Raw genomic sequence first — 24,831 nt, 5'->3', positions numbered from 1 at the left:
AAGATACTAAGTATGACAATAACACATGCATTGTTTATAATTTCAGGCTGTGAACTGGAAATAAGGATACACATGCATGCACACACCCTGTTTTAGGTGCAAACTGTTCATTTCTGGTGAAATATAAAAATAATAACACAAAAAATATAATCATATTCTAACACTAGCAAGAATGCACATCCACAATTATCAAACACTCAGTCGCAATCGCAGTATATATAAAATACTATGTATTTTTTCTTTTGGTATTCACACATACACAGCTCTGGAAAAAATTACGAGACCACTGTAAAATTATCAGTTTCTCTGGTTTTACTATTTATAGGTATGTGTTTGGGTAAAATGAACATTTTTGTTTTATTCTATAAACTACTGACAACATTTCTCCCAAATTCCAAATCAAAATATTGTCATTTAGAGCATTTATTTGCAGAAAATGACAACTGGTCAAAATAACAAAAAAGATGCAGTGTTGTCAGACCTCGAATAATGCAAAGAAAATAAGTTCAGATTCATCTTTAAACAACGCAATACTAATGTTTTAACTTAGGAAGAGTTCAGAAATAAATATTTGGTGGAATAACCCTGATTTTCAAGCACAGCTTTCGTGCGTCTTGGCATGCTCTCCACCAGTCTTTCACATTGTTGTTGGGTGACTTTATGCCACTCCTGGCGCAAAAAATTCAAGCAGCTTGGCTTTGTTTGATGGCTTGTAACCATCCATCTTCCTCTTGATCACATTCCAGAGGTATTCAATGGGGTTCAGGTCTGGAAATTGGGCTGGCCATGACAGGGTCTTGATCCACACCTTGATTGACCTGGCTGTGTGGCATGGAGCATTGTCCTGCTGGAAAAACCAATCCTCAGAGCTGGGGAACATTGTCAGAGCAGAAGGAAGCAATTTTTCTTCCAGGACAACCTTTATATATATATATATATATATATATATATATATATATATATATATATATATATATATATATATATATATATATATACACACACACACATATATATATATATATATATATATATATATATATATATATATATATATATATATATATATATATATATGTGTGTGTGTGTGTGTGTGTATATATATATATATATATATATATATATATATATATATATATATATATATATATATATATATATAAGTGAATTTTAAAAAGAAAAAATACATAAACAAAAGCTTAAAAGAAAGGAGACTAGAAAACGGAGATGTCACAGAACTGATTAAGTGTATTTATCTGTCTCCATAAGAGTGGCCTTACATGGAGTCACAGGTGGTTCAGGTACTGTATGCACAGTGATATTACAGTTTTGATTTCCTAGTTTTGTAAAATGATTAGATTTATTGACAGACAGACAGACAGACAGACATGTCTGAATTCGTTGTATTATATGAAAGGAATTGATAGGAAGAAAAGAGAATGTTACACCAGATCAACAATGAGCCCATCCAAAGACACACGGACTGTATCAGTGAGTAATTCAGCAGAGCATCAATGTGTTTCTAATGCAGCTGAAGAGACACAGGTACAAGCCCTTATCAACTATGCACAGAACCGAACACCTGGGCTTTCCAGAGCCCTTGTATATGATTGACTACCTGAGCTGATAACACATGGAATTATCTAAACAACATTTGCATATTTGTGTAATTATTTCCTTGGGTTAATTAGCTCCTGCAAAGCAGTCCACCCTTTGAGACTGCATCCAGTGACAGGTTCACATGTTTTCTGTACGGATGCCAAATTTGACAGACTCCCTACTGCTAGCCTGTTGCCAGTATCTTAAGAAATGACTGTCAGTCCATTTTAGGCTACAGTTCGGGTTTCTCATGTTATACCATACATTAGAACTGAAGGCACTGTTTCTCTTTGAGGCACCTCTGCATAAGTTTGAATTACAGAAAGAAAGTGAATAGGTGAAAAGTACATGCTTACCAAAATAACATAAAACCAATGTGTTTATACTGTTACAGACACTGTAGTACAGGATCTGCAATATGATCATGATACTATTGTCATCTAAAAAAATAACATACAAGCCACTGCCATTTATTTCAAGGGTGTGCTTGAACAAACCTTTTATTTTTTATTTTTATTAATGGCTCCTCATACAAAACGTGCTCTGCGTTGTCAGTCTGACTGGCTGTACGTTGCACTCTAAATGGTGAACACAATGAAAGCCTTGAATTTCCACAAATCTTCCAGACTGCATTTGGGTCTAATCCAATAAAGTGTTGGTGCTATACAATTTGTATCTTGTGCATTGCTTGCAAGTGTTTTTGTGTAGACATACATACATACAATAGGTAGATAGATATATACTGTGCACATAGAGTACAGACACAGACAGTTTTAGGGATGGAGGCTATTAAAAAGGGGGTCCACGCCCCCCTGTTGTCTGTTGTGATTGTTTTACGCATTAGGAAGGCTTCTAGTTTCTATACCACTTTTACCTAACTTCAGTATTTTTTCTCAGTAGTCATCCAATTCTCAGGCTTTTTAGACGCAAGATTTATTGATTTAATATTTGACTTTTAACCCTAAGAAAGAACTCTATTGTTTCAAAAATGTATCCATCATGAGAATTTCTTTCAAATTTGTAAACTGTTTAGAATTATTCAAAATGAATATGCCATTAAACAAAACAGTATTTGTCATTGTGAATTTCAGACAGCTTTAGCTCACATACTGTATGACTGACATTCCAGATTAGGTTTGCTCTCTAAACAGAAACGGAATTATCTTGCATACAACACTCATGCTACAATTTCCAGACACTTGTTATCCAATACTAATCTGTTTGCCTTTTTGTTTTGCCAGAGAAAAAAAAAAGGAATGGTTAATCTGAGCCATGCATCTCTATTGCGAGTTTATGCAGAAGTTTATATTGAAATGTACGTCAGCCTTGCTTTTCAACCCATCACCCCTTCAAATTCCCAAGTCCTTCAGAAATATGTTTGGGTTTCCAGTTCCTCCGGTCTGTTTACACGGCCTAATGAGAAACATAAAAATAAAAGAGCTGTGCAAGGGCAAGAAAAATAACGTTATGGCCAAAAAAAAAGAAAAAAAAAGAAATCCCCATCACAGGAAACAATGAATCCAACAGACTTCAACACATTTGACAAACAACCGCTAAGTATTTTCGGGTTCAGGAAGAGCAAAGGTAAGCTGAGAGGCTGAATGTTTTGTACGAAATGGGTGATGTGGATGTAGTCTGATCAAAGAAGAAGGGAGCCTTCACTAATCAAGAAGATTATGGATGGAGTCTGAAGGTGTTTGTGTGTTTAAAGTAATACCCGGGAAAATAGATTTGGAATGGGACGTTGGGCAGAGTTAATAAGCTGTCAAATATTTACACTATATTTATAATAACATGTTAAACTGAAGATGTATGTAAAGCATACCAAGAATCACAACTCTATCTAAAGCATGCCGAGGATCATAACTTTGAATTCATTAAAAAACCAAAATACGCAATAAAAAAAAAAAAAAAAAAAAGTACTAGGTATCATCTTCTGTTTTATGTGTTAATAACTTTGCAAACATACAAGACATGCATTTTACATTCAGAGAGGTTACTTAACTCTCCAGTGAAGCATGTATTGTCTTCTTAATAACATCATGAATTAGCGATGCATAAAATAAGTATGTTTAGGTTAAACAGTTATCAAATATCATTTCCACTCTGGAGAAGAACATGATACACTCTCAAATCATTTAGAACACAAGTCTTTCTAAACACTTATTTTTTGACATGTGTGTCACCTTATGTATCCACATCAGTGTAACCACACCCATACTGCACATCCATTTTACTTACTGGTACAGGAGCTGAGAGATTTTAACTTGCAAATGCATTGTGTGTTTTAGTGTTTTTTTTTTTAAATGTTCCCTTCAGTCACTGCCTGTATAATTGTACCATGTGAAGTTTCCTATCTATGTATCAGTTTTATAATGCATAATGGTTTTTTTCAAAAGTTCTGGCAGGGCAACTTCTCGAGCTCCATACGTTTCACACAAATTGTTTTAAAATGTGTAAAATTATTAAAAACCATGACCAAAAATTATATGAAGGTTGTTGCTGCTAAATAAATTATAATCATTATTTTAAAACTAATAGCAACACCACTGTATCAATCTATTAAGGAGGAAGGGGGATATATTTCACTTACTAAAACAATCCTAAAAATAAAATAAATGAATGCCATCCAGTGTTATCTTAATACCCTTTACGAAAGGTACAGAGCAATTAAAACAATAGAAAGGGTATATTTCAACTAGTGATCAGTGCCTAATCTACAATATGCCCAGATGCTTTCCTATTTAAATTAAATTAAATGACAGTAAATTAAGTAAGCAGTCAGGAAATTCAATTAAAATTGGGTTCAAATGCTCAAACTTGCTTCTTCTGCCTACTGCAAGTAAATCTAATCACAGCACATCTTAACATATTCAGTTTAGGTAAACTGCTCTGGGATTTTAGCTAGGAATGATTTGAATCAGCTGTACCCCAAATCACATGCAGGTCCATCAGTGATTTGACTGCATTAAAACATCCTGGAATCATACCGTTCCAATACATTTTCAAATCTAAACTGATAAACTTAATTTTTTCTTTCAATTAAACTGATCTGAAGACTGTTGATGAGGACACAGCTGTACTGCAGGATCTGTTTCGTGTAAGCGTTTTCAGTGTAAGTATTGTATAGGGAGCTGTACAGTACCAGCTGATATCCACTCAAAAGAGGTAGGATTTCAGGCAGCTCTGGCCTTGACTGGGGTGTAAATTAGACTTTACCTCACAGCATTCTATACTATATCTTTTATTTATAGGCTAGTTAAATAAGCAGTACAGCTAATCTTAATGTGACACCATTGTCATCTGATGCAAACTAATACAAAGTAATTTCAGATGGCTGTATCAGGGTCTAGTATATTACAAATGGAATAATATATGAGTTAGAATATATATATATATATATATATATATATATATATATATATATATATATATATATATATATATATATAGTCGGACTTTTTGACCAAAAAACTGGACTTTAATGGTCCAATAACCAGCAAGACACAAGACATATTATCGTGATAGGATTTTTTTTTTAAAAAAAAAATTATAAAATTATATTATACGTTGTTTCCCAACTGAAAGCAAACACGACATTGTGAGGTTTATGTCAGCAAGTCCAAATTTTTTTTTTTTGTATTTTTCGTTTATTCTGCATTTTTTTTTTTTTTTTTTTTTTTTTTTTATATATTTTATACACCTTGTAATATATTTCACAAGTGATTGTAAACTGTAATGTACTTTAGTGTTAATTGGATTTATAAGATTCTAATTTAATAAAAGAAAACGTTCTTGTTGGGAGGCTTTCACTGACTATATATACAAATATCCATGTATATTGAGGTATATATGGAAGACAAAAACATACCTAATAAACTGCTGTTTAGAGTTTTATAAGTCCTTGAATGTATTCTTCATAAAATATTTATCTGCAAACCAATACGAAAAAAACAAATTGGAAATAAGTTTGCCCAGGTCCTTCAATCTAAGACATACGGTGCAGTTTCATTGCATTTCTCTACAGTATCCATGCAATTCTTCATGTATGAACACGTATTATATTGCTGGTCAGGTTTAGAATAATGCATGTTTTTTTTTCTTTCTTTAATACACCACCTTTGCACTAAGCTTACAGTAAAAAGTACTGGAGTAGATATCACATTACCATCTTGGGTAATAATTAGTTGATACAGAATGTTGCAGGAAAGACAACACTGTAACAAAGCCAGGAAGTCTTGCAGGCTGACTGGATAACAGAATAAAGATACCAGAGGGGGGCTGTTCTATACTATAAAGATTATCAGGACCAGACTGTACAACACTAAGACCTTGCTGGCGTCAAGCTAATCTGACAATATTTGGTGGTGCATTGTTTCAAATCAATAACTAATTAAAAAAATACAAAAGAAGTTGCTCGGTTTTCTGAGATTCCTTGTTAAAAGTGGCTTTTGGCTGCACATGGGCAGAAAGGTCATCTTTGTGACATCTCCACCAGTCTTTCAACATCCTGCCACCGTCAGATTTAATTACTTTTAGCAATTAATGGACACAAGTTAAAACAGAGGCACATTTGTTACAGCTGGCTGTCAGATGACATGGCGAGTAGTTGTTTTGATATAAATTTCTAACCTGGATCACATCTTTCATTTTTTTGGTTGACCTGACTGGAAGATTGGGAGCAACTTTCTAACTTGAACTACAGAGGCCTCACCTTGAAGGCTTTCCAAGGATTGTTTATTGAGCAGCTTTTGAAAGGCATTGCACTGTTGTTCATGGTCTCCATGGTGTGGGATGTGTTTCCACTCTGCAGTGCTGGTAAAGGAACTGCCACTACAGTATATGCAAATACAAATACCAGCCGCCTCACCATCCCAGGCAATGACAAATGATCATGAAATGTGTACAGGAGGAATTCAACTTTTTAGTTTTTGGGGTTTTTTTTAGCACTAGGACAAACATTAATAATATTGTTTTTTTAAATGTAATACTCAAATATGCTTGCATTTTGAATTAGCTGGAAAACAAACATATAATTAATGCCATTTCACAGAGCAGAAGAAGCACTTAACTATTTTAAAAACACTTCCTATAATAGTGGTAAATGACAATAGCATTTAATGTACTAAAACTTGTATCTGTGATTGATCAATTTAATTCATTATTCCATAGTTCAGCTTTTTCTGCAACCTACCTATCAGAAAGCATTAATACAAATTATATGTAAAAATAACTAAACAAACACATTTACCTTGGAGACTACGCTATCATTTGCCCAAGAATGGCACAAACAAATAAATCTGTATCCTTTTTGAAAATTACTAATAAATAAGTAAAAAAACAAAACAAAGATATAAAAGTGTATAAAAGCGTATATTTAGAAAGCCAACTAGACTATTTTGTGCACTGAAGACAAGCCTGCTTTGATTGAAAACAGTCTGAATCAGCAGATTTCTGCCATGCTCTCTCAAAGGTGACACAATAATGCATGCATCTCATCTCAAACAGGCTTGGCATTTAGAACAGTATGTTATAACTCCACTGACATTTAATCACACAGAAATAAATATGTAAATAAATAAATAATGCACATGGGCCAGCACATTTCAAACTAGAAAATGTATTTTAAAAACATTTCCAAAAAAAATTAATCCACGTCTTTAGAAAGAAAGAAAGAAAGAAAGAAAGAAAGAAAGAAAGAAAGAAAGAAAGAAAGAAAGAAAGAAAGAAAGAAAGAAAGAAAGAAAGAAAGAAAGGAAGGAAGCTCCTACAAAGGTTGCGGTCCTTTATATTATTGATGAATGGCACAAGAAGAAATGCAAAAGTATTATTATCTTTTACAGAAACCAATGTTTATAAAGGCAAGTCTGAACTTTCTGTTGATTGTCCTTATGTCCTTAGGATTTTTTTTTTTTTTTTCAAACAGCAGAATTCTAATCCTGCCCAGTCAGACCCAATGGAAATCTCTGGAAGCTTCTTAAGCCATGAATGTCTTTTTTGTTCGTGGTATTCCCTCGCTTGGCTGGCAGAAAATAGGTAAGTGGATTAGTGCTAAAATTCAGAGTAACGTGAACTCCCAAACTCCTGTATAGCAAGTGCTAAGAAAGTCAGCATCCCTAAACATGAACCAATGGACTGTGATCTTGGAAAGACTAGCGATTAGGCAAGGTTGGGAGGTTACAAACTATGAACTAAAGGCTAAAAAGTAAGATTGGTAAAAGCAGTTAAGGGCTTATTAATGTGTGTAAGGAACCGTACTAATAAACTCAGCTTTATTCTCTACTTGCTCGCAGCAGCTCAACACATAATACGCAGGTGGTCTGTTTCTATTTAAAAATAAAGAAATTAAAAACACAAATGAAATAGCAAGCCTGATTTAAAAAAAAAAAAAAAAAAAAAAAAAAAAGGGCTATACCGCAATAAATGATGAAAAACTCACTGTTAAGGAGTGGGCTGATTTTTATGCACCCCCCACCCCAATCATAAAGAAAGTGCCTTAAGGGAATATCTAATGAGAATTGGGATCAAATTGGTACAATTATCTTAAAAACTTAAAAAGGATTCTCTAATCTGAAGCACAGGGAAATGCATTACGAGGCTAAACATTTACTTTGTCACGGCTCAGTTGTGTTCCCTTCCTGTTGGTGATGATACTGTTCATGTTTAGGCCAGCTGTGAGTGTGCAATGTTTGGCTTTATGCTTCGAACAAAGACTGCAGCCAGCAGAAGAAGAAGAAGAAAAAAAAACAGCAACCAATGTCCTATACTAGAACTGTTATTTAGTATGTATTATGCCGTCTCCTATATGAACAAATGACGAACAACAAAAGATGCACAATGAATATGACTGTCAAGATGAGAGACTGTGGGCAGGCAAACATGACGTTTCCATCAATAACGATGAGGCTCGCCGGCAGCGAAACACGCTCAATTCCACGCCGAACACCGAATGCTTATACACTGTACGCATCCCGAGCCCTGCTAACAATTTTCATAATTTCATGTACTCTTTGAGTCTAACATTGTTAGGCTGGATTTATTCTGGTCTGCCTTGTCAGTGAAAGAGAAACTAAATTTGCAGGTTTATTGTTGACGTTTGCTGTCTTCACTCTCAAATTCGGCTTGGCAGATGTTTTAAAAACAAGAATTCTGTCTTATTACAAAATATATTAAACAGCCTTGGCTGGCAGGCTTGTCTGACATCATGTTTATTGCCCTGACTAAATCACTCCTCTGCTAAGCCATAATGTAGGCCAGCTAGTACATTATTTCCCAGTTAAGGAAAGATACAATACAAACCAATAAAGCAAATGCTTTGATATCTAAGGATTTCAGCAGTCAGTGATGATCACCCATTGTATTGTTCATTAAAAACAGACTGGTATAAAATTCATGAATGAGATCATCAGAAAATTGTAAAAGTTAAATATTGATATAACACACACACACACACATAGCTTTTTCCAAAGAATGAACTGTGCACACACACACACACACACACACCTTTTCCCAAAGAATGAACTGTGCACACACACACACATAGCTTTTCCCAAAGAATGAACTGTGCACACACACACATAGCTTTTCCCAAAGAATGAACTGTGCACACACACACACACACCTTTTCCCAAAGAATGAACTGTGCACACACACACACACACCTTTTCCCAAAGAATGAACTGTGCACACACACACACACCTTTTCCCAAAGAATGAACTGTGCACACACACACACACCTTTTCCCAAAGAATGAACTGTGCCACACACACACACCTTTTCCCAAAGAATGAACTGTGCACACACACACACACACCTTTTCCCAAAGAATGAACTGTGCACACACACACACACACCTTTTCCCAAAGAATGAACTGTGCAGGGTAAGAAATGCAGGTTGTTAAGGACAGATGTCGAGACATATCTCTACCTGGAAGCTTCAAAATTCATAGGCAAAGGAGAAGACAAGAAGCTGCGCATTGTGCACTCCCTGGTCTATAACTTCACGGATACTGTCTTTCTGATGCCTGTCTGTTTACCATGCTTCATGAACCTAAAAGACAGGCTAAGCATATTTAAGCTTGTGTCAAGAGGCACGGCAAGCGTGCAAATGATGTCACCTGCATGTTGTGTGCATTGCATCTTTTTATTTATTACAATAAAACCCATTTAAGTTTAGCATTTCTGTGATATTAAATACACAAGATAAAGTAATCAGTTGTGGTCTTGCATGCACCGTATCTCACTATCATGTATAATGTATCGTATGGAAAGCAAGCAGAAGCTAATGTCAAAGTGTGAATAATATTGTGTGCACCCTGCAGAATTAGAAAACCTTGGGTAGCACTGCTATAACGATCTCATGCTGCTAGCATTACAAAGTGCAAAGGTGCACTGAGAAAGAGGAAAAGGAATAGCGAGGGGCTGAGTTTCCTCATTATACCATTCCGGAGCTCTTCTAGCTGAAATATTTATTAAGATATTAATATCTCCTCTTCCCTTCATCTTCCTTCAGATGATATGCACCACACAATGCTCGAACGGCCAGCCACACAAAAGCAGGGCTGCAGCCACAGATGGTAATACATTAATGAAAGAGCAAAATAAATTATCTGTCGCATGCATATTGTTGGGGTTTTTCTGCAGCGTTCACAGATAAAATGTAGTTAGGGAGAGATTTATGGTTTGACAAGCCTGCATCATGATAAAACAACATGCAAATGTATGTCAAGCTACAGTGTGGCAAAGTTAACAAGTGTCACATTGGCAAGGTTTTTACTCTGTAGTGTTTTTTTTTTTTCTTTTGAAAACTTTTCAGGTGTTTTGCCTTAGAGCAATCTCTGACACAGTAGCTAGGCAATCGCAGCTTCAAGGCAGCTGAAACAGTAATTTTAAAAAGCATTATTAGATTTTTTTAGGCTTAAGGAAGCTTTGGTCAACTTCTGTCTGCCTATGAATCAACTAGCAATTACAACTTTCAATGTGCTCCATAAAACAACCTTTTAGGACAGCTTCTGATCTTTGTTTTTAATATTAAATATATCTCAAAAACCCACGAGCAATCATAAGAATGTCACTAACCCGGATGGGAATCTGTTCAGTCTCTCTTTCCTGTCGGGGGTTCCTGTATTTCTCATAGAAGTCGCGGTGTTTCTTCGTTTCCTTCTCATCCTTGCGCTCCCTCTTTTCTGCAGGTTCGTCGGAGCTGTCCGCGGAGGGCTCGGTCTGCTTCTTTGTTTTTTCCACCTCAATGTAATTCTCGTTGGGGTTCAGCACGATCACTCCATAACCCTCCTAGATGAAGAAGTTAACACAAAAAAACACAGATCAGATTTTTAGAGCATATGTGCATGTGTGGGCATTAGGGTGGCTGGCGTAAAAAAAAAGTTGTTGTCAGGCAGTGGATGTGCATTCTGCTTATAAACCAAGCTATCTGATGAAGACTTTGTCCTTGTGTGGTATTTGTGAAAAGTCATTTGGGATGATTTTAAAATGCAGTTCCTGTGAACTATTAAGAGAGGATTATGAAAGTAAGACAAGCATCTGATGCTTTGAATTACAGTTACTGTTTCCAAAGGGCAGGTGTCAGTTACCATCAAGCATAATCCATTTTCAACATCAACCAGCCTTCAAAATACTGAAACACTGGGCAGTGCTATTTGTCAACAAAACCTGAACACGACTGAATACATAGCTGAACAGTAACAATACTAAAACATGAAAGCAATGCTGTCAAATGAACATTACATAATTCAAACACAGTCTGACTGATGGTTAAATATCAAACGCTCATCGCAGGTGACAAACTCATGCAAATGCAAACTTGCCAGACATGCTGCCCTTCTTCTATTTAAATGTCAGCTTTGGATTCAGCTTGCCTATGAGGGGGAACTATAGTTGTTAATGATCATGGTTGCTATGCAAGCTGGCAATTTTCTGAAATCAATTTATGGGCAATCACCAAAAACATTTACTCAAGCCAGGTGTTATCATAAACTTAGAAGAGCTCAAATGGACCATTTCACTTAAATGGCTGACTGTACTGCACATTATATATATATATATATATATATATATATATATATATATATATATATATATATATATATATATATACACACATCTTGTGTCTGAAATGTTCATTACTAAACTGTCATAATTACATTCTGTGATATTAGCATTGTTACAGCACCTATTGTAATCATATTAGGTAAAGTGCTTGCTTATTTGCTATGGAGTGTAACTGCATAAGTTCCCATTCCCCACAAAAGAAACCTTTAAATAAAACCATGCATACCCTTAAGACCATATCAGAGTTGTATCCCACACTGATAATAAGTTATGTCAGTGATCCCTGGCAATATCATAAATGGGGAATTCAATAAATAATGTGTGTTTGTGTATGTATGTATGTATGCATGTGTGTGTGTATATATATATATATATATATATATATATATATATATATGTGTGTGTGTGTGTGTGTGTGTGTGTGTGTGTGTGTGTGCATCAGGATTATGTGCAATCACCTAAACACATTTACCCAAGCCAGATATTATTATAAACTTATAACACACCCAACTATAGTGTTCTGTCTATCTGACAATCTCTCTCTCTCTCTCTCTCTCTCTCTCTCTCTCTCTCTCTATCTATATATATATATATATATATATATATATATATATATATATATATATATATATATATATATACCACACACACCACACACAGTTAAGGTGAGTTATTGAGAAAGCAATAACTACTGAATTATGGGTAGTTGAGATTTATGCAAAGGTTAGTTGAGATTTATGCAAATATCAGAATCACAAGAGCCAATCAAATCGTGTGAAAGTCACCCAGGCTCTACATTCACAGCGTTTTAAAAGTCAAAGCACAGTATCTGCAGACATGTATCACCCTGTTTATACATATATGACACTAACACAACATTTGCATTGACAACAGAAAAATAACACATCTTGAGTGATTATAAAAATGATAGTTTTCTCACCCTCTTCCATAAATGCGATAGTAAATTTGCTCCTTCTCGTAAACGTAACAATAATGCAATAATAAAGCCTAAGAATTCAACACATCTATTCCAATTAAGACTATACAAAAGCTAAGTACCAGCACTACATTTACAGTATTTATTTTCAACGTCTTTCAAGTAATTCAAAATTCTGGAAATTTTCATTGAAAGAATATGCATTTTACTGGATCAATGCTTTATTATATTTTACTCAAATAGCATGTAGTTCAAACTCATTTTGACAGACACATTTATAACACACTTAATAAGGCAACATTAATTGGCGAACAAATACAGTACTATAAACTTACTCATATTAATTTGGATATGTCTGCATATATTTCCTACCATTTATACTATTATACTATATTTCCTACCATTCTACTGTATTTTTAAAAGCACAGTATGTAATGTACTTTGCTATTTACATAGTACACCGACTTTCAATTCATACTTTTTCTCAAGTTAAATTACATGCAAAACATATTTATTATCTATATAGAGAAGTTCAGTACATCTGCATTATATAAATAAGGGTTTTTCCTTCAATCAGACAAAAACATCTTGCAAAGCAGTTTTCTTGAGAGCTACTTTACTAACGGGTTTATGTATTCCATGTCCTAATTTGTAATTAAATAATTCATGATTGAGCCCAACATTTCTTACGTTATTATTTATACATACTAAGCAATACATAGCAATGCGATCTTTTATTTCCCCTGTATATAATGGGGTCTCCGATTATCTGAAACAACTAAATATCTATAAATATCTAGACAAAACACGTTTCCTCAAGCAGATACATTTTTAGCATTAATGTACCCTTTTTTTTATTTTTAAATGGCAAATCTCGATTTGTCAAATATCTATTTCTAAAATCCAATGTCTATTTGAGGCTAAATCTACTGCTAATCAGGTAAATGGATGACTGTTTTTAGTATTTAAAAAACATTTCAGGTTTTACATAAATACATATTAATAATACTACTATACATTTTTAGAAAGCTATACAAAACAGCCAGAATATGCAAAAATATGCAATCCTTCATTATAACTAATGATCACTCCCAACACAACAGGTTAGTCCTGTGTTTTCTGCTTTGTGGGAGCCACAATGCACATGTATTAAAGGAGCATTAAACACATTTCAAGGGATCCCTTTATTCATGTCCCCATCCATTCTGTTTTTTTTTTGAACATCTAATCAGGCTGGGGTTCCTTTGTTAGCAAATGCACTGGAAAACTCGGACCAAGACTTTCACGTCACAAGCTTTGTGCCACTGCCCACTGGTGGCAGGCTAGATAAATGACTGGCAGCGGCAACACTAATGCATCAACTTCAGTGTTCCAAGGGAGAAAGCTCAGCTGGGGTAGGCTGACTGGTAGGCGTTGCTTCCCAGCTGTGTGGAAACTTTATTGGAGTAACCTTTACCATGCTCTGTCAACCTGAAGCAGATTTGTGCTTCACAAGGTCTTGTTACTTCATTATAGGTTTCAACTAAAGGGCCACTACATTGCTGGTATCTCTGTACCTTTGTTCAATACATCACTCTCTTTCACAGAAGGAAAGCAATAGCAGGTTTTTTTTTTTTTTTTAATGCAATTGAATTAAAACAAAAAAAGGACACTGGATCAAAACCAAAGCCTTTATTTATTTTTTTTCTTTCTTGCACAAAGCACAGCTTTCCAGGGCAAAACACATTACCTCCTACTGACATTTTTACTTTCAAGAAGGGAATAGCTCAGAAACAACCAACTGATAGGCCAACTACAGAGATGTATTATTTGTTGTTGTTATTATTATTATTATTATTATTATTATTAATTGTCACCAGAAAGTTTTCACCAGCTTTTTTCACCCCCCAGAATCCACTCATATGCTTTCTAAATTTCCTAAATGAAAGCCTAGTGTGTCAATATGAAGGTATCGTATGGCTTTATCTCATACATTCTAAGCATTGTTTTCTCTGGGGCCCCCTGTACATTCAGACAGCCAATTCCAAAATTTCACACCCTCCCAGTGTCTTCTTTCAACTACCCCACCCACCATAGCAAAGTGCTGGTTCAAAGCACCACCCTGCTGCACGGAGCCTAGCTTTCAATGGGCAGCCATCGTCGTCGGGTCAGTGGTCAAACAGGTCACCCCAGGCCCTGGACAGAAAGCTACCCCGATACCTCACTTCAGCAATGCTGTTAAGAGCTCTTTTGTCAGGTTGTCTTCATCTGACACACCCTCAAGACTAAATCCGAGCACTTTTCAGTTGTGTTTTTAGCAATCCAGACTCCCTTGTGTAGTCTGCCATTGCTTTATTGTTAAATCAAATGATTGATTTGTCAGTTACAAAAAGAAAAACAATACAAAAAAGCCAAACAAAACAGCTACTACTTTTTGTATTAAGGATATGAATGTTTAAATGTATATCTATATGAGGGTCTGTTTTATTGATCTAAACAGTGCCATATTATGATTATTATTATTAATAATAATAATAATATAATAATAATAGGCAATGTTTACATCATTAAAATGGACTCCATTATATGCTATACATGGACCACATTACATTATTTCTATAAGGGACAGCTTCGACTGTGTGAAACCCTGGTCTTTGTGAACACTAGTGTTGACTAAATAATATATATATATATATATATATATATATATATATATATTATATATATATATATATATATATATATATATATATATATATATATATATATATGTGTGTGTGTGTGTGTGTGTGTGTGTGTGTGTGTGTGTGTGTGTGTGTGTGTGTGTGGTTGTTCTGGATAGTGAGTGCAGAGATGCCCAATTGGTGGGAGGGCATCGCTGTCTGTCCTCGTAAGACCGGCTCTTGATTAGCAGCTTTCCTTTAGCAGGCACAGAACTAGAGGGAAAGTCACTCGGGCCCCAGCCAATAGGAGCCTGGAGGCGAAAAGGGGGTCTGGGATCTGTACGGGAAAACACAAACCCACTCAAGGCCCCTGGGTCTGCTTAATTTGCACACAAGAAAAACACAGAAATAAACTGAACTCAATATAACAAACACTTTTAAATGATTGTAATAAACTGGAAAACAATAATTGTTGACACACTTGGGAGATCTTTTAAATTACAGGATTTTTTTTTATTTTTTTATTTTTTTATTAAGTCATGTTTTTGCTAAATAAAACCTCAATCAATATTAATAGTGCCCTTCCCCTAGTTTGAAAAGACACACTGCTCAGGGCCACAGGTTTCTCCATGATCATGTCTGTCAGTGCCTCTCCATAATCAGCCAACCAAAGCAGTGCTTTGTTCTTCTTTAGCATGCAATACATTATTATCCACTCTTTAAGATACCATATACCGTAAAAAAAAAAAAAAAAAAAAAAAACACATTTCACGAGCAAGAAATGTTTGCTAATTTCACTTTTATTAAAAATCTGCAAAATTAACGTGCCGTGAAATATATTATCCATACATGTGCCATACATCAAAAGAAAAAAAAGTGCAAACATTTATTGCAGCAAGAATTTACCTTGAAGGTCATTAGCAAAATTAAGTTTCCGCAAAAAAATCCTGTTTTACATTAACTAGTTTCAACTGTCAGTTTAAACTAGATTCCACCCTCTCTGCCATGTGCAGTTTGTGGGGGAGGGGTGGTAGGTTAAATGTGGATGTTTATATTATATTTGATATTTTTGTTAACAGCTTATAATGTACTAATAAGTTATAGTAGACAAAGAACAACATCTATGCGATGATGATGAATTTATTAGACTGTTTAGACTCTGGTCACAGAACATATGTACAGTTCCTGAAACATAGACCAAAATAGCAGGACACACAGAAACAACTGGTCCCCAAATGCTAGCCATTATTCTAACTATAATTTTGTGGAAAGAATTAGCTGCAACAATACAAAAAGAGAACATGTTGATAATCACATTCACTGAAGCCAAAAAAAACAAGTTTGAAGTGCTTGATCTCCAGATTTGCTTCCACTTTTCCCTCAACGGTTCTTATTAAAAAAGAAAAACACACTGTACCCGACGTTCTTACTGGTACTTTATAAAAAGTAATTCCATCAGCATAAACCCTCAGTAAGCTGTTTAAGCTTGTACACGTGGTCCTCTCACCATTCACTGCATGCCAGTCCCTATTCTCTGGACAAGTGTGCTTTATATTAAACAGCAAGATCACAATCTGGTGTTTTAACAACGACGCAGCCCAGTACTTATCACCTTCCTCTCCTGGACACTGATACACTCTGTAGCTTATCTCCCAGGTTGATGCAATACGTCAATACTGCATGTTCCTGGCGCAGTAAACTAAGCTCAACCTCAACTCCAATAGTGCAAACGGTGATAAATCTAAGATTACCCTCATCCCTAAACACAGACAGGATGTATTGCTTTCACAGACACTTCTCAGGCACATCAAATACAAAGCGGACTACAGCAATACATCATGTGAGTATCGAGGGACAACAGTGATATATACATTTTGTTTTGGTGTAGGTTTTTCTTACTTTGTATAGCTTGACATCAGTGTTTTGTTTTAGACTCACACGTAAACCACCAGCATGGATCATTTCAGTTCATGTGGTTTTTAATGCATATAGAACACTTGTGTTTTTATTTACTTAAAGCATGATAAAATGTACCCTCCGTGTTCATGCATGTATTATGAAGTAGCATATGTTACAAAAACCTGAATATTTTCTCTATACACCAAACAGGAGACAGGCTCACATAAATCATCAAAGAAGTGAAATTCGTCAAACGTATTGATTGTGTAAGTAAATATTACACAAACCATTTGTCACTTTTTATAGCAAGACAACATGTCAATTGTTCTCAGGAACTTCACTGTAAACAGAGCTGGCTTACATTGACTGACCGCTGTGTACAATGAAAACCTGTAAAGCAATCTGCTTGTAAACAAAGTGCTCCTTATGTGAAATTGACTTTTATAAATGCAGAACCCTACAATGTCTTTTGACACACCGATACAGTAATAACACAGACAGACAAATGGTAAAACCAGCCAGCATATGTTATTTTTGCTTTAAAAAAGTGATAAGAAGAAGAAGAAGAAGAAGAAGAAGAAGAAGAAGAAGAAGAAGAAGAAGAAGAAGAAGAAGAAGAAGAAGAAGGTTACACAGCAAATAACACTAATTTGCATTCACAAATAAATATACTCATAGATCTAATAATAACTAGCAGCTGGGTTACTGGAGTGTTTTAGGGGAACTGCATAAAAATCTGTTGCTGTGCCTATTGTGTACACCAACATACATGAAGTAGGGTTGCCACCCCGCCAGTATTTTTCCGGACTGACCGATATTTTTATGTACTTTAAAGATTGGCTCGCTAAAACGGTAGACAGGATGATTGCCCGTTGTACTGCCTGCGAGTGTAAGTTCACTGTGAAGTTTGATGGTGTCGATGCCGTAAAGCAGCATAGGAAAAGGAAAAAACACGAAGCAGCTGTAAAGAGTGTAGGCAAGACCAAGACCATTGCATCTTTCTTCGCACCCAGGAATACAGCGAGAAGACTGTAACGGCAAGTGAGCTAGCCTACATGTTTCATGGTGTTAAACATCATTACAGCTTTCTATCAGTGGATTGTGGCAATAAACTTGTTACAAGACTGCATGCTGATTCACCGGTAGCAAGCAAGATGCAGTTGGGTCGAACCAAAATACAGTCTGGTGGTGAATGTACTCAGGCCTTTTTCTGTTGAGACCGCAGTTAAGAAACTGATCTTCAATGGATTTTCATGCAGTGCAACAAGAGCGGAGCAGCTGAAGTCCTGCTTTGAATTTGTGCAGCAAGACTACCACAAAGTGCTGTCACATGTACCCACACGATGGCTTAGCCTCTTTACCGCTGTCACAAGGCTCTTGCTGAATTGATCAGCAATCAAGGTGTACTTCCTTGAAGTTGGGGATTCGGAGTGTGAAAAGCTAATCTGGAAGTTCGTGGGAGACCAGGAAAATGCAATCAGCGAGAGACTGACGCTCCCAGTTGCTACATATGCTTCGTGCACTCTGTCATGGCAATCTTTCAGAAGGCAATTCTTGTTCTCGAGAAAGACAGTACCAATGCCACAGAACTTTCCGATATTATGTCAGACGTCCGGCAGCAGCTGACTGACCAAGAGAGAGACGGGTTCTTTGGATTCCAGGTAAACACAGCTTTGCCACATTTACCTGTAAAAGCGCAGAGGAAATTCCATGACTAAGCAAGTTCAGTGTACACCCGTGCAGTGGGTTACCTTGAGAAGTGGTTCTCTTTCAAAGATTCCCCTTTTAAAGTATTTTCTTCACTAAACTTCAAGACTGTGCCATCACTGGATGATTTGATGAAGCTGGACGACCTTTTGAAAGCAAATTCTGCCGCGGGCATGAATGATGATCTGTACACGGAGTACTGTGTCTTACGCACCGCTGCCCCTGCGCTAACAGGGATGACTCTCACAGGGCCTGTGGACAAACGGTGTGCGTTTTTCAAGAAAGTGGAATGTCCAACACTTCTGAGAATGGTTCAGCATGTCTTCTCAGTACCTTGCAGTAATGTGTTCGTAGAACGCGTGTTCAGTGTTATGGGAAATCTGTGGACCGATGAGAAAAATCACCTCAGCATCGACACAGTAAAAAATGAACTTTGCATTAGATGCAATCTGAACTACTCATGTCTTCAGTTTTTTGATGTCGTTATCCAGAACAAGAGGTTGCTGGAAGTGGCTAAATCAAACACAAAATACAGCTTCAAGAAATGAACTGGACAGTACAGTGTAAAAAGTTCAAAGTTCAGAAAAAGGGAAACGTTCACATTTAAGCTAAACTAAAGTTATTTACCAAGATTGCATCTTCCATGTCCATCTATAGAAGTTTAAGGTAAGATAATTTACTATCTCTGTGTGTGCACATGTTGTGTGTGTAGCCTATTTACTTATTTTGTGCTGGGGGGGGGGGGGGTGTCCGGTATTTTCGTATCTCAAAGGTGGCAACCCTAATATGAAGCCATATTTTCAGATCAATCAACAACAACAACAACAATAATAATAATGTGCTATCCGTTAAATATTCTTAGTTGAATATATTTTTAAACCAGAACATTTACATTATATAGAGCAGCAGTTATTATTTGTTGTGAAAGTCAGACAGATGACAGTAACTCTTCTTTCTTTTAAAGTAGCTTGTTCAAGTGATTAGACCTCATAACTGAGCTTTGCTTATATATGAGGGATGTGTGATAATACTGATACACCAGTATATTGCGATATTAATCAGGAAATACAATAATTGATATTTCAACAACAATAGCGGGATTTTTAGTTTAACTAATTCAGGAAAATGTCGGCTATTGTCTTGCAAGATAATCCCTTCCAGCGAGAACTCGTAATGCAAGCAATGCAAACACATAAGAGAATATGACAGAAGCACACAGAGATTTGAAGCTGCTTAAATTCTGCAAAGCAAAGCCACATGTCTGGAATCATTTCCTCATAAAAAAAAAAAAATCTAAAAAAGGATGTCTGTATCACATCAAACATTGCGGTATGTTGTTTATGCATGGCTGTAATAAAATATGCTGGCAGTGTCTTGGCAAATTTCACCCTCCCCTTAGTCAAGTGAGCAGAGTAAAAACTAAAATATATTTGTGAGTTTTTTATTGGTATTTAATCGTAATGTTGATGTTTTTCATGCGTTTGATTATTTATCAGCTCTGGATGCTTTACATTACATTGGTCTGCCTATGATTAAATGTATTTACATATATATAATATATATATATATATATATATATATATATATATATAATAATTATTAACCATAAGATATGCGTGTGTGTATGTTTACGTATTTACGCGTAAGTCAGTTATTATTTGTAATATTATATTGAAAAACCCAAACTAATTTTAGATCATACAGACACACCAAAAGTTCTGTTTTTTTTGTTATTCGGACACATATTAATAAAGTTTGTTGATATACTTCTATGGAGGGGGATTTGCCATGACAGCGGTATCACCGACCTTACATATCACATTCACCGCTATCACCCATGGGTCTTACAGAAGGAAATTCGAGTCCCAGTGAACAAGTAAAAGCTAGTATGTCGATTTTATGTAGCAAACAATCACATCTATGCCGGGGTGAATTACCCAGCTAATTCAGCATGGGCGAAAATGATCATGGAAAAGTGCATGTTTTATAATAGCAGAGTCAGGCTTTCTGTATGGCCTGAGATCTTTAGACTTCAGAGGCTTGGTTAATGACCTAGACCCACGATACCAAGTACAAAGCAGGAAAGAAATGTAAGGTTATGATTAGGGGTCTAATTAAATCGCGGTCAATTTACGTATTTTTCGCGGGTAGTTTATGGAATAAAATTAGGATTTCGTGGAAAGTTTGAGGACCTGTTTAAACATTAAATAAACCTAAGTAAACAATATTCTAGAGCACCATAACAGCCTAAACATAGTGGCACTTGCTTCCTTACTAAAAAAACAGAGTGCTGTCATTTATTAAAGGCAGGCATGCAACACCCCTCAGCGGTTCCTGCTGACATTCTCAGTCTGGTGTGGACTTGCCCATACATTGAGACTGCACGTCCTTCATCCACTGACCAGCAGGAATATTTTTTTGTCTGCACTGATTTTCCAATTTGTTTTCTGAAAGCTGTTTATTTTACGCTCTGTTCAGCAGCCTCTGTAGTAGGCTTTCGTTTAATGTGTGATTCTGACTGAAGCTAAATAGCGATCAATCGTATTTTCTCCAAAGATACATTACAAGATGAGTAGATTCTCATTTTGATAGCAATAAAATCAACATCGGCATCATTCAGCAGTGAATTCCAATATGTATCACAATACATATCGCAATATTGTCTTCAGGATTGCAATATATTGCAATACAGATCCTCAGTGCCAATACCCACCCCTATTATAGATGTATCCGTCTTTAATAAATACTGTAGATAATGACCGAGTTGGAATTGACCCTGTTTTTTAATAATACAGTTACCATTTAAATAGCAGATATAAAAACAATTTAAAAAAACTGTACACTAAAGTCACCTTTGGATGTTGCCGTCTGTATTTAGCTAATGCACCTCAACAACACCGAGATGAGTGCTGAAGTCATCCTATTCTACAGTAAATAAAAGAGCACTGATCCGAGGAAACAATGGACGCAACAGGAAGAATAACTGAAGTAACACACTGGAACAAAAACAAAAATCTCCACTGTTATGCCTAAAGCAATTTGATTTATATTTCCCCTCAGCATACACATACATTTTTAATGAAGGGGACAGGACATATATGCTGATATATGATACATGCTATTTTATATATAAATCATATCCCTGAAGTGTCAATCTAATAATAAGCATTATGCAAATATTATTTTTTTTAAATGGTTATTTTTCCACTTTCTGGAAGACCTTCTTGTTTTTGACATAATATGGCCTGGGGAGGGAGTGTATGTGTGAGTGCGCGTGTGCATGTGTGTGTGTGACAGCGAGTCAGTGAGTGTGAGTCAGTGAGTGCATGTGTGCGTGGAAGTGCGTGCTTGCGTGACAGTGTGTGTAATTGTTAAGTAACAGAATAGACAGTTTGGTTCCAATACATCCCTAAAATACACATATACATTTACAGGATGTGGTTTTGCCTTCAATGTGCTGCTTCACTCGGCTTCATCTGGCAATGGTGCTCTGCCACAGGGTTAACAACCTCCCCCAAGGTATGTCTGTTTTGTAAAAGGTGCTTCCCAAAGGCCAATCTATCCAGCAACAAATACAACAGGAGAGAAACCACAGTGAAGCACGGCTAGAATCACTGTTTACATTCAGAAGCAGCACACACTAACTGCACAGTTTACTCCTGGTGTTATCCAGCATGGCTCTAATGCAAGAATAGAATTTTAAAAAATCAACTGGCATAACTGAAGTATAGGCTATATAATATGTGCTTTTGTTATTTTTTTATAACAAATAAAATACATCATTAAAATAAACAAATAAATACAAAGAAACTACACAGAGCTATTACATGCATCTATACGTACTATAAAACATATATATTACATGATATATATATATATTATATATTATATATATAGATATATATATATATATATATATATATATATATATATATATATATACATACACACACACACACTTCTGGGACTCTTTACAGTATGAATCAATGGACTAAATTATAATATACTTTATATCTTTTCAGTATATATACACACACACACAGTGTTCGTCCGTTATAACGCGCCTCGTTATAGTGCGGAATCGGTTATAACACGGTTGGGTCTTGGCTTGCATTTGCTCCATAATGCTGTTACAGCAGCCCTTTTATACTCGTTATAAGGTGGAACACAAATTGCGCAGTTTTGTAATTATGGCTCCCCACTCATCGTAGCGTTATAAAGGGTGTGCCCACAGTATAGTGTTATATATATATATATCATTAATATATATTATCTATATATATATATATATATATATATATATACACACACACACACACACACACACACACACACACACACACACACACACACACACACACACACACACACAAAATCCTATAAGTACCTCCATGGTTTGTTTTCAAACACACTTTCCCTTGACAAAGGTATGTTAAACATACCAAAACTTTGAGAAGTTGGCTCTTTTGAGCAAAAACTACACATATATGTTTATTATTTTATTTAGTATATACATCTAACATTGAAGAAGAAGAATGTATAAACCTCTTTCTTGCCACTGTTGATTAATTATTGACACCCTTACACAGTAGAAAGGTTATACACAGATGAGGCACACATGCCAAGTGAGGCCGGGTCAACAGAAGAAAAGCAAGTCCGATCGTAACACAGGAACTCGCCGAAATGAGATGCTGGCAGTAAGTAGGGTCACATTTTCACATTCTTTTAATGTTACTGGAACCCAGTAACATAGTATGCACTGCTAAATATATATAGTACTGAACACTGCAATCAGGTAAGTATTTGCAAAGGATTCCAGCAGCGATTAATGTTATCATTAGCTAAAAACTGGCTGGCATTTGTGTGCATTTCTGCAGCTTAAAGCCAGATGCTTTAAATTGAAAGTATATCCCTGTTAATCTAGACTGTTAGCCAGCAATCGCAAGGTCAACACCAATCTAAAATATTTGAGGAAAATGCTACATCCTTTTTAATCTCTCATGGCTGGGTGAATGAATAATGAGTTGAAAGCCTTCAGCCCTGGGTATTAATCTTGCTACATCCTGTGCCCCCATGTGACGGCAAGGGTCAGGGGTTGAAGTGGAATCCCTTGACCTCTGTCCCCTGGCTTTGGGCTTCCAAGCAGGCGCCGGAGAAAGATAATTTACCTTAAGTTGACCAACATTATTTTTCAAGTTCAGAATTCCATTCCGAGCGTTTGCTGCAAGATCAGTACCGATAACAATGGGGTGGGCAGAAGTGTAAAGTTTGAAGAATCAGAAAAGTGCAGCAAGTGCCTTACTGTAAAACCCAACTATGTCCTCTTTACTGAGCAGGTCTCACCATAACTGAGAGGGATGTCTGCCATGGACATAGATGACCTGCCTCCTGTTCAGGTTACAACACTGTGGGTGTAAGAGCCGGGTAAGGTCATGTCAACCAATCACAAGCCACAATGAAGCGTTAAAGTAAACTCGGAGATGCATCTCAGCTTCAAAAATACACCCTCCAACATTTGAGCAATTTTCGCAAGACGTGACTGGAGACTTAAGAGCCCTGAAATGATGGTGGTATCTTCTTGTGTGTGAATCTGCATGTGTGTGTGTGTGTGTGTGTGTGTGTGTGTGTGTGTCTGTGTGCATGACTTCTCAGGTACCCAGTATTTAAAATTAGGACCAATCTTTTGTGTTGTATAAAAAACAAGAACAGGAACAGGAAAAAGAAAAGGCTTGGCATTATTGTCAAGCTTGCATTGTCCTTTCAAGTTTATCAGACTTATTAAAAAAAAAAAAAAAAAAAAAAAAAAAAAAAAAACATCTCTTTAAGACAGCACGGAAAGGAAAACACGCCGCAAAAAAAGAGGGGACCACCTGTTGTCTATTATTTTTACATACTGCTTTCTCATAAATCATAACACATGGTAATTAATCAAGCTGTCAAAAAGAGGGTGAAAGGTTGTGTGCTGGGGTCAGGGGTCA

General features: G+C 36.0%; 1 protein-coding gene across 2 annotated transcripts in view; it reads right to left on the bottom strand.

Annotated features, from left to right (window-relative positions):
• The window catches only part of LOC121306012 (cotranscriptional regulator FAM172A-like), a 170,044-nt gene that overhangs the window by 82,492 nt on the left and 62,721 nt on the right, over positions 1-24,831 (bottom strand). For both annotated transcript variants that reach the window (XM_041237747.1, XM_041237748.1), the window contains exon 7: positions 10,679-10,891. In XM_041237747.1, the coding sequence (XP_041093681.1) occupies positions 10,679-10,891 (213 nt within the window). The remainder of the gene's footprint in view (positions 1-10,678; positions 10,892-24,831) is intronic.

This window comes from Polyodon spathula, chromosome 2 (genome assembly GCF_017654505.1).
Source record: "Polyodon spathula isolate WHYD16114869_AA chromosome 2, ASM1765450v1, whole genome shotgun sequence".
Taxonomy (NCBI): Eukaryota; Metazoa; Chordata; class Actinopteri; order Acipenseriformes; family Polyodontidae; genus Polyodon; species Polyodon spathula.
This window is presented reverse-complemented; position numbering and strand designations above follow the sequence as displayed.